Here is a 15,638-nt window from a genome sequence, read left to right on the forward strand (position 1 = left end):
AGGTTGCCAAGAAGCTACGATTTCATTGTTGAACCATCTAGCTCAATCTGAGTACAGGGTGTCCCAGGAGAAGGCTCAAATCTGTGCTAGAGTTGTAAATTACTTGGGCTATCAACTGGAGAATGGGGGATAGGCAATTCTAAGTGAACAAGTAGAAGCAATTTAATGAATCTCCAAGCCAAGGAACCAAAGGCAGCTTTTTAGGGTTTTTAGAGAAGGCAGGATTCTGTAGAATATGGATTTCTAAATTTGGATTAATTGGAAACCATTGTATGAAAGACTCAGAGTTCAGTTGAGAACCAGAACTGAAGAACAGGATATGCAGTGGTAACATAACTGGAAACTGTTTTTGCAAATCTATTGCCTCCATACTTTTTGGCTCAGCAAGCAGAACTAATTGCACTCACCAAAGCATTCAAGCTCTCAGAAAGGAAGAGTGTCACTCTTATTACTGCTTCAAAGTATGCCTTGGAAGTGGTCCATGCCTTCAGAAATAATTTGGAAGGAGAGAGAATTTTTGACCTCCAATAGCCAGAAGATCCAAAGGGACCACAAATCTGGGATTTACTAGGGGACAGCAGAGAATGAGGTGGCTAGATGGAGTCACTGAAGCAGTTGGTGTGAGCTTGGGTGGACTCCCAGGGGTGTGGGGGATGGTGGAGGACAGGAAGGCCTGGAGGAATGTTGTCCATGGGGTCGCGATGGGTCGGGTGTGACTTCGCGACTAACAAGAACAACAATCTAGTTATTGAGAGAAGGAGCTGTTGTACATTGCAGAGAACACCAGAAAGGAGATTCTAGAATTGTTTGGGGAAATAGATGAGCTGATCAAGTCTCTAAGTGGGCAGCTACACTGAAGTTACCAGTGCAAGGAGCTGTGTTGCTAAAAGTTCAAGATATTGTTCCACTTTACACTAAATTGGAGGATTGGGGTGCTTTTGAACTTAAGTGTGTGAATAAAGATGGTTGGTGGATTCTTCCAGATGAGAGAGTTTATATATCAACAGTTAGGGCCTGAGAAGCAGCTAACAGTGGCACCAATCCACACACCAAGAGAAATGGCAATGGAAGATGCTTTACTGCATTGGCTAGTGTGTCCTAGACTATAGGAGCAATCACTCAAATGCATTACGTATCTGAAGAATAACTCAAAATAACAATGATGAGTCCTGCAAGGAGCTCAATCCAGAGAAGCCCTAACTCTTTGTTCATGGCAAACAGATTTTTCTCAATTGCCCAAGTCCTGACAGTACAACTATCTTTTAGTCTTAGTAGACCCATTTTCAGAATGGATAGAGGCTTTGGCTACCTGGACCTGCCAGGCAAGAGAGTGATGAGCCATTTGCTAAACAAAGTGATACCAAGATATGGCCTACCTTTATAGTTGGAATCAGATTGAGAGTCCCTTTTCACATATAGGGTGGTACAACAGATAGTGGCAGCATAGACATAAAATGGCATCTGTATACTCCATGTAGACCAGAATAAAGTGGGCTAGTAGAAAGAACTGAAAGACAGTTGAAAACTCACTTCAGTTACCAACCTAGATCCATCATACTCATGTGAAGAGTATGCTGAGGGAGAAAAGGATTTTGCAGTTAGCTCTACTGGGAGAAGGGCCATCCAGAAGCAGATGTGGACTGTAGAACCTGTGGAGGATTTGAAGTTTCTCTTGTGGCATAAAAGTTTGGAGAGAAACTGAGAGACTATCAATTGCAGTACATTCTGATCGTGGGGGTGGGGAAGTGGCTATTCTTATGTGAACTTTGGGCTGTTGAGAGTTGGGGGATAGCTCAGACAAACCGGAAAATAATCCAACCACACAATTTTATCTCAGCACAAGTAGGAAGACTGTGAGGTTACAGTGCCAAATGAAATGGTTGGTAGGGAGAGATTCTCATCGGAAGCTTGCTTATGCAGATATTGGATTATATGAAAAGGTCACAAGACTTAGTAAGTATTCTAGCAGAGATTTCTCAATCATCATCCAAAATGTGATTTTGAAGGATGCAGATGCTTATTGGTATGTGAAGCAGAAGAAGACACCACACTGTGATGTAGATATAAAAACTGGACATGAAACTCAAGTGGTTGTACACAGAGAAATTTGAGTACCAAGGAGCATAATGGGGTGGATCAAATAGTCATGTTAGTGCAAGAGCAGTTAAGTCTAATTGACTGCTGGATATGTTTACACTTAGGGAATTCAGAGAAGACTGCATTTCCCTTTAGAGCAATCCACTTACCTGCCCGAAGTAGTAGCATCAGCGGATTTAATTTTTGAAGAAGATGCCTTTGAAAATAAGACATGGAATGATTTGGGACTGACATTTAAAAGTCAGGATTTCTGGGATGTAGGGAATTCACAAGGAATCTGTTGTTGGGTCCAGAACCATTCCACCAGACTATCACTTTTGAAGGGAAGTCTGAATGCACCTGGGCAGTGCACTTCATGCCCTGGCCAAGTGTAGTGGGCCAGACGTCCTGTACAAACTTAAATCCCTGAGAAATTAGAGCAGGATGGTTACCTAAGAATGGCACCTTTGCAACTGGGTCCCACTCACACTGGGTGAAGGATTCCTCCTGGTAATGGAAAAATCCCACTATTCCAGGATATGTCAACACGAATCTTTCGAAACCCTGTGAGGAGGAGGAAAACTGGGAGTACAATTGTGTGTAATGAAAACTAGCCAAGAAACCCATGCCCCCCTGTGAGAGGAACTATTATTGTGGTGATTCATGTGAACCTTTACTTCCTGACAATCATACCACCTTTAATAGTCTGTGGGCAAAAGGAATAAAGGCCAAAGTAGGGCACTGTTTTATTTGTGACAGAAGCACATATAAAAGGCTACCTAGAACTTGGTGTGGAAGTTCCTACACTGAATCTGTTCTTCCTCTCTTCACTATTGTTAAAGGAAAGGGTCCTCCTATTTATAAGCCAGTCTTGCACCACGTCTCTGAGCAAGCCAGTGCCAAGTGTGGCCCTTTCTGAATTGCAGAAAAAGATAGATGACAAAGAACCCCATAATGAGGCTTGGCACAGAGCTGCCTAGATTCCCTTTTTGGAAAGCTAATGTTTATTGTGAAAAATCTTGAGATTCCAGTATCAATTGGAGATCCTGTTTAATCAGACAGAAGAAGCCTTCTTTCTTGTAGGAATGGAGCCTACAAAATCATTGTTCCCTGGCTACACAGAAGAGCTTGGCCTTGGACTACCTTTTACAATCTGTGGGAGGGGTATGTGGAAATTTAACTCATATCTGCTGCAAATAAGTGGATAACAATGGGAAATTAGTTGAAAATGTGGGATACTGTCTTTTGTATATTAGCCATTTTGCGCCAAAATTAACAAAAGAGACAAGGTTTGACCTATGGGAATGGTTAACTGGTTGGACTTTGGATGGGTTTATCATATATTTAAGCTAGACTTGCTTATCTTGGCTATCCTATTAATCTCTTGCTGCAGAATTCAATTATTACCTATTTGCAGAAAAAGCTTACATTCCTTATTTTCATGCCCCCAACCAAATGTCAGTATGCTGTGCTAGAGAGATGATGAGTGGAACATATGGATCCTATTATAAAAATTGAGAGAGTCATATGTGGGAAAAAGAAAGTACACCTAAGATTCAAAGGGGGACTGAAGGAGACAAAGTTTTTGGATGAGTTCAGACAGCTGTAAGTTTCAAGCATACAGGACATGTACAAAATGATAGGGAGGCTGAGGTAATCAGAAACTTTTGAGTTCCATGCATAGTTTAAAGTTGATAAAGGTAAGAGCTTGAGCAAATGTTGATTGGTAGAAGTAGTTGTGAGGAGACGTGTTAAGGAAAAACTGTATTGCAGCAAAATGTAGCTAACCAAGGTAGAGCTTCTGAAATCCTTTGTATAAAAAGCTATGTAAGATTTGTGAAAGGTATGAACAGGGCTGTCTGCGAGCATTAGGTGCAGGAGACCTTTATTTTGCAAAATAAATCTTTTCTACTCTTACTCCCTTGTTGTTTGTCATTGATTGTCTTAAAATGTAATTAATCACTTGCTAGAATGGAAATGTTAGTTTGTGAACTCTTTAAATTATTTTCAGTGGCTCTTCAGAAATTTATGTTGGCAAAAGTGTACACTTCAATGTATTATCTCATTGAATGCAATAGGGCTTACAAGAATATAAGGCTGCCTTAGTTATCCATTTAATAGAATCCTATGGCTAGAATGTGCCTCAGGTTCAGATTGCTTGCCTGAATTAACATGAAACCTTTTCATTCTGAAGGGGTAAAGAAGTTATGGATTCTTCCATATCTGAGATTCATGGAATGCTGCTGGCTTTACAGAAGAACCTGGAATGCCCCATATGGTATGGAAAAGAACAAAAATATCAGGTTTCAATTCAGAACACACAAATATTGTCTTTAGCTTGGCAGGAATTAGAAGTGAAAATACTGGCTTCTAAGGCAAAGTTCCTTCCATTAGGTGCAGGCAACAACAAACATAATTTTAAAGTGTATCTCCCTGAGGATTTTTGATTTTTTTTTTTTGGTAATATACATTGAAAGTCTTTCAAAATTGTTTCCTGGCAACTCTTCCATGCCCAGTTCATGATGCTGTTATTGCTTTTTAACAATTGTATGCAATTCATTGTCTCTTGTAATAATTAAGCTCTCTGAAAGTTATGTAAAATTCAAGATATATGCAGCCAAAATAATTTGAGGTTCTGAGGCTATGTATGCTAGCTTTTAAAAATGAAATTCAATATTTCAACATTAATTTTCAAAAATCATTTTAGACAATGTGTCTCAAACTTTTATAGCATGCTGCATTCACTCAGACATATAACTATCTCTGTACTTTTTATCTGTATAGAGAAAGCTTATATCCTGTTCTCCACACAGAGAGAAGAAAATTATCTGGCCACTTTCTCAGATTGCTCTCATTTCTCAGAGTGCACTTCTTTGAGAGACAAAGCTTCAGGGGAGCTTTGATGTTCTAAAGGGAGAGATCTTGCAGGCTTAATCCACTTCATGAATCAAAGGTTCCCCATCTCTGTTTTAGGATAAGCTAAATGGCCATGGTTTGCAGCTAGCACATTTTAGATTATTTTGGATTTTAAAAAATAGAAGACTTCTAGGCTATCTTTGTTCACAGTGTAAGAAAATTATAAAAACAAAACATAATAACAGCAAAATATCCTAAGAGCAATCCTGTGGCCCCTGCAGCATCCCGGGAACCATAGGATGGTATTTGCTGTAACATACTAAAATGGTCAGTTCTCTGGACTTGGCTTCTAATGTTACACTGAGTATTCCTTATTAAAAATGAATGCATTTGATTTTTGACTTTTTTTTCCTAGCCTGGAGGTGATGAAGGAGCCAGTCTCAACAAATTGTGCCCATATTTTCTGCAGGTAAATTACTTCCTTCAGTTTCATGGACCTTGGATACATGACCATTAATTGAACTAGAAGATCAGTGTCAACCCCAAGAATTTCCAGCTCGAGAACCTTACACAGAAAAATTTTTCTCTGAAATACTGGGAAGCCACAACCAGTGCAGATAGGCTAGGAGATTCATTGGTGTTATTGTAAGACAGGTTTTTAGGTCACACTACTGTGCATATTTAAATTTTTAAAAAGTCCTACAGCTTGAGAAATGCTGGGAGTTCTAGAACTTTTCTTTCTAAAGGATTTTGCTTTTAAAATATGAACTAGGCTTGGAAAACTGATTATAGCAAGTTTGTTTAAATCCAAGATAATGCCATCTTGCTATCTATAATTAAATGGCCTTTTGAGTCACAGGAGCAGCGTGTACTAGTCCTCTATATCAGTTGTTTTTTACCTTTCCACAGTTGGGGACTGGCAAAAACCGGAAAACTACCTCAGGGACTACTGAGGCAGAAACAAAAAGCACCATACGTGTAATACAGTATTCTGTGTATAATTTAACACAATACAAAAAATTGAAAATTCTCCAAAACAACACAACAAAAAATGCCAACAAAAGAACAAAATACCAAAATCGGCTCAGTGTGGCTCTCAGCTGTCTCCCCTCCCTGCTCCCCCTGGCAGCACTGGTGCACCCCCTGCAAATGTGATGCCAACTGAGGAAGAGGTGGTGGAGCACAGCCAGTCCCCACACTGGTCCTTGGCAAACAGGATGTCCCCCTCTCCCCCATGGACTGGCAGGAAATGCCCCGTGGACTGGCAGTTGAAACCACTGCTCTATATGTTTCAGGCTGCTCAGAGTAAAGAAATCTTATGTTAGAATGAGTTTCAAGGTACTCTTTCTATGTTGACTCCTATTACTACCAAAACTGTATTATGGGTTATGGAGCCTTTTTTGACCTTAGGGTTCAAGTGCTATCTAGGGAACTTCATAGGGGGAGGCACTATAGCAGTGAGTGTCAGAGCTGAAAGTGGCTATGACCACAGATTAACACATACATGTGTGCATGCACACACACAGAACACATATTATCCCCTGCCCCACCTGCTCATCTAATACATGCAGACAGCAGAGGGGAATTTTTCCCTTTTCAGCACTAAGAAAAGCTTTTCTCTGTGCTGAGCAGGAAAAATACTTAAGTTGGATCTCAGTTGGTCAGGCAGAAGAGCTTTTGCCTACCTGCAATGGAAATGCAGAGATGGGTGACAGGGTCTGGGAAACAAGCTAATGGACATGAGGGGAAATCCTTTTATTAAGGCACAGTCCCCTTGTTGCTAGGCAAGATAAGGGTTTTCTCTCACCTGTGTGGTGAAGTTAATGAGGTAGTTTCCAGAATTTGGCCACCATCTGAAGTCAAGTTATATGTTCTGAATCCAGACACTGTCTGTCTGTCTCTCTCTCTTCAAGAATGAGAAGAAGGAGATGCTGCACAGAGAATCTTTGCTTGCTTGCTTTACTTACAGAGTTACTTTCTGGAATGTTACTGCTTTTATGGAAATAGCCTGTTTACTGGAATATTACCCGAACCATATAGTGTGCATGGTAATCATATATTTGGAAATAAGTTTCCTTAGTAGCAAAATTAATTCATCAAGTAGGTCTGTCTAAGAGTTTGGTGAAATCAGATTCCTTTTACTTATGTGGCATTCTATCAGTGGAGAGTCCTTGCCTCCATAATCACCTCCCTTCTAGAAATTATTTCAGAATTACCTTCTTGGTATATTAACATTGTGATCCAGCGTGGCTTCCTGCAGCCCCACAGAACACAAAGAAGGCCTGTTTTGGCTGTGCTTTGCCCCTGCTCAAAAGAAGAGAGGCTGAAGCATTTTCAGGATACGATGCATCCTGGTGGAGCCTCCCTTATCCTATTCCTGCCTTCTGGAATGGCCCAACAATGTCAGTTCCAAAGTTGGTCTTCCAGATTTTTTTTTAAATGTGCTAGCTGTGAGGGTGGAGGGAGGATGCTTTGAGATAAAAGTTTCAGTTCTGACCATGGAACATCTTTCCAAGATCATAGATGAAACTCTAATCTTTCCTGTGGCTGGCTAGGCTGTGACTAGCAGCCGTAGGACTGCATCCTATTCCTGTCACATCTTAAGTTCATATTAGAAAAGTGCTTACTGTGATTTCTGCTTAACTACCAGCTATTTTTCATTTTTTGATCTCATTGTGTTTATGTGCGGACTCAAATGTTGTGCCCATGGAATCTCTCTTGGTACCTACCAGATTTCCTTCTTTCTTGATTTTTACTGTATTTAAGTATTTCAATGTGTTAAAATGCTTTTAAACTGGAAGGGTGACTTAATGCAAGCTGAACTGGGTTGCAGAAACACTCATAGAAAATAAAAATCGTGTGTTGATGCATCCCACCACGCTCAGCAATGGAGGTGGGGAAAGCTAGCGTTAGTAGAAAGTGTTCTGGGTGGCTAAGAAGGGATGCAAAGAAAGGAAGGATGCTTTAACCTATGCTTTTGTGTGTGTTTGTGTGAGATGTTTTGCCTGTTTCTGTTTCTCTGAGAGTAAGTTTTCCTTTTGTGAAATAAGTATTTTCTTATGCTTTGTGGGGGCAACAACATGATTTGGCACCTAGGGTTCCAATTCTACCTTTCACTCAATTTCTTAATGAACTTCTGTGAAATGGGTGTCGAAGCAGATAATTGTTTGTTCAAAAAGGTAGTTTTGTGCTTTGGAGCTCAGTCCACTGCTTCCATGTACTAAGGTTCTTGAATAGATAACTAAATGGGTGTCTTGTAACTAGCCATTACCCCACCCCATGCTACCCATTTTGTATATGGGCAAGCCCCTCATGGTAGCCATTTTGTGAGAGTGTCTGTGACAGCCTCTTAAATTCCAAATGTACCTAGTGATCCAAAAACTTTAGGGGCTCCATTTCTGTTAAAAGCATCCAATGAATACTTTAAGAAAGCATGAAATACAGACTCACAATATAAGTAGAGTTTTTCTGCTTCCCAACACAAGAAGCAGGAACTAAGAAATCACTCTGTGGGGGCATAAAATTATTGTAGAGCTAGCAGGAAGGGATGGCTTGTATATGGATGTGCTTGACTCCTTACAATCCAATTGAGACATGAACTGGAGGCCATAAGGACCTTATGATCTTAACTATTTTATCCACTAGTTCTGGGGTAACCAGACTGATTTGGCTTGAACCTGACAAAGGAAAGCAGTGCTAATTGAGCCTGTTTATGTACAGAGGGCTAAGAATATTCTAGTAGAGGATTTTGCCAGCTAAAGAACAGTGATTCAATCAGAGTTCTTTACAATAAGGCTTGTTTTCTTTTCTTTCATAGGTTCTGTGCACTTAAGCTTCTTAAACAGAGGAACGGTGTAACACAGTGTCCACTTTGCAATGCTAAAGTCACCAAAAGGTACATTGTGTATGACTGAGTTCTAATTTTAGCAGTGAAGGACTGACAGAATGAAGCAACTTTGTACAATATGTGGCACAGTCCTAGAAAGAAAATTGCATTGATAATTAGAAAGCTAGAGTAAATTCCTGCAACTGAGCAGTACATGCTGAATGATTATACTGTCTGAAATGAAATATAGTTAAGGAAGTGAGTTGTAGAAGAAGTTTCAGCAGTTTATACAGGGAAGAGGTATGTGAAAAGTATACCTCCTGTGCGAAGATGATAAGAGTGGGAAAATGCAAGACAAGTGAAGTAGCAAAACCTTTGTTGTGACCATTGTCTAATTCATTGCTGACCTTTGAAAAATGGGATCCCATTAGTAAATCAGTAGCACTGTCACTTTAACATAACCTTCCATTTCAGTGCTGAAGTCTTATTTGAATGAGTGAGTATGAAACAAGCAATGTAGTGCCTGCTCTGTCTCAGATTATTCAAAAGTGAATATTTTTTTAATTAGACAAAAGAGTGAAGTTTCGTAAATTTAAGTGCCCTGGAGAAGATTCTTATTATCTTCATTATTACAGCTCCCCAAGGCTCTTCCTTGAACTTATTCTCTCAGAGAACTGTTGAAAAAAATGTTCCATCTAATCCTTTTTGACTACTCATCTGTTGTTTGTTTCAGAAGTCTAAGGGAAGATGTCCGATTTAAGGAAGTAATCAAAGTGGTTCTGGAAACTGTCCGTGCTTATGAGCATGATACAGGGCTCAAATGTAGGTATTGAATCTTTTCATAAACTCCAGCAAGGCTTGCTTCAGTAGGGAAAGGGCTGGTTGAGTCAGAATTTCTTACCCATCTTTTGAGATGCAGAATACCACAAATTAGTTTTTGCTATTAAGCTTAATTCCCTGATGTTCATTTTGACCTATGGTTTGCTTGATCACTCTTTCCCAATCTGGTGCTTTCCAGAACTTTTGGACTCCAACTCCCATTGGTCCCACCTAGCTGATGGTCAGGAATTATGATAGCTGGTGTCCATAGCATCAGGAGGATACCAGGTTGGGGAAGGCTGTTCTAAGATATCCACCAAAACCCTCTGAAGTACTGCTTTCATACATCTGGTTCCCATAACAAAGAAGAACACCAAACTGAAAAACCATGGAGTTAGATATTGCCCTGTAACAGGTTCCCCCACTTGAAGTTTGCCCTACAATTATGGTTAAAGGAAGTCATAGACCAAAATGTTTGAAAAGCCACACATTTTTCATCCCTGTGCTACAGCTCTTGATCTCCTTTCTCTTTGAGATTAAACATGGGTATCTTTCGGAAGCAATGTAAAATTCTCTTATCTGGGGAAGCATTTGGAAATGAGCAGACATTTTTATTTTGTAATATTTTAGAAATATGAGTCTGTATAGAATGTGCTTGTGGTAAATGAAGCTTGCATTCTCCAAATGTGGGTATATCTTGGTTGTTACAATTGGAAGTACCCCCGCTCCCCTGAATTAAACAACAGCATTTCTGCATGCCAGCTTTCTTTCTCATAGACAGTCTGAGCTGTGCTAGAAAGCTGATTCTATTACAATGTAAAAATCATGCCCCAGGGTTCTTTTTTTGAGAGGTGAGAAAACACCTCTTTTTCAGACCTTATTAATCAGCTTGTCCTTGATCTTGTGTGGAACATTTTTTAAATTTTTTCTTAGTATGGTAGTAGTTTAATCATTCTGGGGCACAACTTGGGTCCTCAGCTTTGAGGAAGAAATGTAAAAGTGTCCCATTTTCAAGTATTTCTAGAAATTGGACAGTGCATCTGCAACATTTCAAATATCTAGGTAATGTGGAAATATTCTAGTAATTTCCAAGCTGCTTTAGCAAAAATAGAATTGTGTACATGTCTATTCAGCAGTAAGTTCAACTGAGGTAAGTGGGCTTATTTCTAAGTAAATAGGCATAGGGTTGCAGCCTTAATCCCCACATTTTGGAATGTAAATATGAATTGCAATATGCAAAACCTCACTAACCAAATGCTTCCTAATGGGATTCAACTAGAATTTCAGATTTTACTCTTCATTTTAAAGTGAAAGCATGTTTTGAAGCCTTGAAAACCAAATATCAGTCACAGGAACCAATATTTTTCATTGCAAGCCAAGTTTTTTGGTTAATTGAAGCAATTCAGCAAAATCTAGTTCAGTTTTTAGCTCATGAAATTTGGCATGTCTTGATAGGGGAAGTCTGTGTTAGAGGTGAAGGCAGAATAACTCTGATAGGCTGTATAATCCTGTAGAAATTATTTCTGGTAAACCAGCATAGCCTATGGAATCTTGTAACTACCATCATAATTATGCAGAAGGATGTGCTGAAGACTTGCTTCTTCCATGTAAGTTTCTTTTCAGTTTCAGTTGATCATTGGTCATCCAAGAAATCCGTAGAAATTGCTTCTGCTTCAGTTCCAGAACAGCCAGTAATTGACTGTAAGGGCTACAGAAACAGAGTGAAAAGAGTGAAGGAAGGAATAAAGGGGAACACAAACTTGGTAATGGCATTTTTCTTTCCTTCTGCTTCCTACCCACTTCATATATCATATTGCCCCCTACCCCTTTTAGTAGCAAGTTAACTTGGTTTTTAATTTTATAAGTACTCCTGGGTTGTGGTAATGCATAATATATTACATATTTTAAAGAATGTCCAGCATAAAGCTTCCATTTGTTTAGACTCTCAAAGTTATAATTTGTCATTGCAATTACTGATGTGAGGGATATTTTTCTGTACTAATTTATAGCAGGAAAGCTTTAGTGACTCTTGAAAGGACACTGCAGAATATACCATTGGTCTGTTGAAATCAAATGGACTTGGAATTGCAGTAACCTTAATGAAACTGGAAAATAAAACAGCTCTGCTCATGGCAGTTACCATGTCCTTTCTGTTTTATTCCCTATGCTTTCGCCAGTTCTTGGCCTGCTTTGAAATAAGACGTGATTTTCCTGGGAAATGGTACATCTTGTTGGTGGCTAACCATAGGCCAGTTGGGCACCGTAATGTATCAAAACTCAGTTAAAGGGGTAGAACCCAACCAGCACAGGCCTGAAACAAAAAGTAGACATGCTTGAGAGAAGAAAATTTCAACAGTTAAACAGGTTGAGCTGTCCTTTGCCTTGTGCCAGTCTTTCTCAATCTAATGCTTTCTAGACATATTGGACCTCACCTCTCATAGTCTCACAGCTGCAGGCAACAGAATGAGGAACACTGGCACAGGACCAAAGTTTCATATGTATCAGAGGTAAAGAAAACAAAGCTAGACTTGTTTGGCTCATCACTAGAAAAATCCTTAGGTAAGCAGCTGGTTACCATTGGAGTATCTAGGGGAAGAGAGCTTCTATATGACTTTCAGAAGGCTGGTCTGAGGTATAAATAAAAGTGGTGTAAAAAGTGAGGAACGTTCTAACACTTTCTAGCCTCTTTATCAAATAATGGTTGTGTAGTACGAATTTTGTTTCAACCCTTTTGGTGCCAGGGTTTATACTTATAAATATTTACTGGTGTCAAGCTGACTCAGGTGCAGGAATCCAGACAAGGAAAAGGAAAAGTACAATTAAGCAAAAGGAGAGCAATTTGTGGCTCTCCAGATGTTGTTGCACTATGGCTACCATAGTTCCTCAACAAGTTGTTTCCTCTGGTCTAAGGAACAGTTTCAATAATGGAAGGAGCAGACTCATCCTACGGTCTGTTGACAAATGAGTCCATCTTCAGAACCCAAAGATCTTAACACTATTTATTGGAGCTAATTGTGTTAGTTCTCTTTTTCCTTACTTGCCTGCCTCAAGTTTTATAAGTTCCACTAAAAATGATTTACATAAATAAAAGCTTCAGTCTGCAATAGCAGGGTTATACACACAGTATATGGATGTTGGGAAACAAATACATTAAATTCCGCTCAACACGTTATGAATCTTAATGTCTTCACAAAAGTTCAAGTCCTGTGAAAAAATTATATTTTAATCTTATGCTAGTTCTAACACCCTGTTAATGCAGAAATTGAAATATTGAAATTGTGAAACATTTACTATACCTTAGTTCAGACATCAATTCAAAGGGAGACTATAGCCAGGAAATTTGAAGAAGACTGAGACTTTGAAGGGCAGCAATGAAGGAACTAGAAAAGGTTATCAAGTGTAAGAATGTTTTACTGGAGACCAATGCCAAGCCCATCCAAACTATTGTATTCCCTATCGGAATCTGTAGGTGTGAAAGCTGGACAGTGAAGAAAGCTGACAGGAAGAAAATGTATGCTTTTGAAACATGGGGCTAGAGGAAAGCTTTGCAAATACCTTGGACTGACAGACAGACTTTCTTCTTTTCTGAAATACATACTCTCTGAAATGTTACACACGCGTGCACACATACACCATATACATCAATGCATAAAAATATACAAGTTTGTCTCTCTGCGTGCAAAGTAAATATTTTATAAACATATGTATAAATATAAAGATATGAAAAACAGGTAGACTAACAACATGTTAGCATTAAACATTTCAGCTTCCACCTTCTTCCATAACTATGATGTTACAAAGATACCACAAGTGACAGTTTGACATGCTGGGAGATTCCTAAGGAGAAAGAACAAAAGGTCTTACTCGTATAAGGCTTATGAATTGTCCTCCGGATTGTAGCCATATGAAAGAAGAATGATCAGTCTGTAGATCCAGAAGTATTCCTTGTTTGTTCTCTTGGAAATAATTGTGGTTCTAAGGCAACAAAAATTGTCCAGTTTGTGGCTTGTTTAACTGAATGCAAAACATTAGCAGAAGCACATACTTATTTAATCAAATGTGAAAAAATTGATGTGCTATGCAATGCATAGGAAAAACAATGGCCCTAAAAACAAGGTTCCATAGTCACAAATTCTGTGATTTATTTTCAGAGAAATAGAGCAGCTTGTTGCAAGAGTCGCACAATATGCTAAACCACATTGAAATAAAGCCATAGTGAGTTAGATGTTTGTTGAGCAACCCCATGGTACCCTTGGTGATGGTACTTACTGAAGCTTGTTCTCCCCACCCTCCTTTTTTGTGATTGCTGCCACCACCACTACTACTTCTTCAAGCTTCAATAACCCACAATTGAGGTAATTTAAAAAATTGACCAGAAAATAGTGTAATTTTTATATATTTTTTGGTCACTCTTAGTACCCTGTAGATACACTATCTCATACAAGGTAAGACTGTATATAAATTAAGTTCCACACAGTTTATAGCTCTGATTTGCTTGCTGACACTGGAAAAGCACCAGTAAATCAAGGAAAGGCAGTTCCACCAAAAGGGGGTACTGGCAATATCACCCACTTAGCAATGTAATCCTGTGGATTTTAAGTGTTGAATTGACTAGTTCTCGGTGCTCATCACCTTTTCAACACTTCCTTGGGGCATCAGCACTTCAAAAAGCTGTGATCTTAATTTTGCCCTGTACTTTTTTCCCCTTTTTTTCCGGAATATTTATTGTTTTGGTTACTGCTGCTCAGCAACAGTTCTTAAAACCCATGGCTTCTTTGGCAGGAAATATATGCAAATGTAACAGTTGGGGTGTAAGTGGTAGGGAAATGTGTGTACCTGCAAGAACTGCTCTGAAAAGGGGTTCTTGAGCAGTTACACAGCTGACAAACCTATGCTGAAGCCACCCTGCTTGGTCGAGACAACACAAGCTATCACAGAAAGAACAAACCTAAAACAAGCCATGATGGGTTTATTGAAGCATATTCCATAAAAATAAGCCACCCTGCAGAAACAGGGTGTTTACCAGTGCATAATAGGTCATTCTCTCAGATTTACAATTGCTTCTGACTGAACAATCAAAGGGACAAAATTAGTTATACCTCTGATTTTTTGCTTTCTAGAAATTTTCAGCTCCAGCACTCCAAACTGGCACTTTCAGTATCAAACTCACAAGGGTGGAAGCCAAAATGTTGGCTCTAAATATATTTTGAAATTACTTGGGTGCTAGTTCATCCTTTATATTTTAACTTGGGACTGACTACATCTATATAGACTTGGCTACTTGGCAATATAGAAATGTATAAGTTTTAAAAGTCCATAGTAGTTCCAAAGGGTGCATGTTGCTTTGCTGTTCTACCACTTTACACCTCTGTGTGTGTGCGCGCGCGCGTGCATGTGGAATCATCATGTCAGAAGGTGTTCACCCCCATGCAAGTCCTGATCTTCTGACAAAGACTTTTTTGCATGCTATGCACAAATAGCATTATTAGACAAATTAGCCTAAAGTGGGCTAAATAAAACCACTATTAGGTGGATCCATGGTGAGCTACAGAATCGGACTCAAGGAGTGTTTCTCAATGCCAGGTTGTGGAAAGATAATGAGTGGGGCAAGTGAGACTCAGTCCTGGGACTAGTGCACTTCAACATTTTAAATATTGACATGGATAAGGAGGTGCAAGGAATGCTGATCAGTGGGATAGCTAATAACCTGGGAGACCGAGATAGCATTCAAAGTGACCTTGAAAGGCTGGAGCACTAGGCTGGAAGTGACGAAATGCAGCAGAGTCAAATGCCAAGTTGGAAAAGGGAACCAAATGCAGTCAAAAGGAAAGGGATGTTTGGCTCATAAATACTACAGGTGAGAAGGATCTTGGAACTGATGTGGATCACAAGCTGAATATTAACCAACAGTGTGATATGGCTGCAAAAAAACCCCAGTGCTGCTCAGGGCTGCATTGATAGAAGTATAGCTTCTAAAACGTGAGGTACTGGTTCCCCTCTATTCAGCACTAATTAGGTCCCTGCTTGAGTACTGTATCCAGTTCTGGGCACCACACTTCAC

The 15,638-nt window shown here is 39.4% G+C and overlaps 1 protein-coding gene across 4 annotated transcripts in view; it reads left to right on the plus strand.

Moving 5' to 3' along the window:
* Window positions 1-15,638, plus strand: part of BRCA1 (BRCA1 DNA repair associated) — a 70,849-nt gene that overhangs the window by 5,944 nt on the left and 49,267 nt on the right. For 3 of the 4 annotated variants that reach the window (XM_044418731.1, XM_044418730.1, XM_044418733.1), the window contains exons 2-6: window positions 4,271-4,354; window positions 5,348-5,401; window positions 8,750-8,827; window positions 9,492-9,580; window positions 11,201-11,340. In XM_044418731.1, the coding sequence (XP_044274666.1) occupies window positions 4,271-4,354; window positions 5,348-5,401; window positions 8,750-8,827; window positions 9,492-9,580; window positions 11,201-11,340 (445 nt within the window). The remainder of the gene's footprint in view (window positions 1-4,270; window positions 4,355-5,347; window positions 5,402-8,749; window positions 8,828-9,491; window positions 9,581-11,200; window positions 11,341-15,638) is intronic. The other variant, XM_044418732.1, reaches the window with a different exon arrangement.

Source organism: Varanus komodoensis, unplaced genomic scaffold (assembly GCF_004798865.1).
Source record: "Varanus komodoensis strain SLA01 unplaced genomic scaffold, ASM479886v1 scaffold92, whole genome shotgun sequence".
NCBI classification, from domain to species: domain Eukaryota; kingdom Metazoa; phylum Chordata; class Lepidosauria; order Squamata; family Varanidae; genus Varanus; species Varanus komodoensis.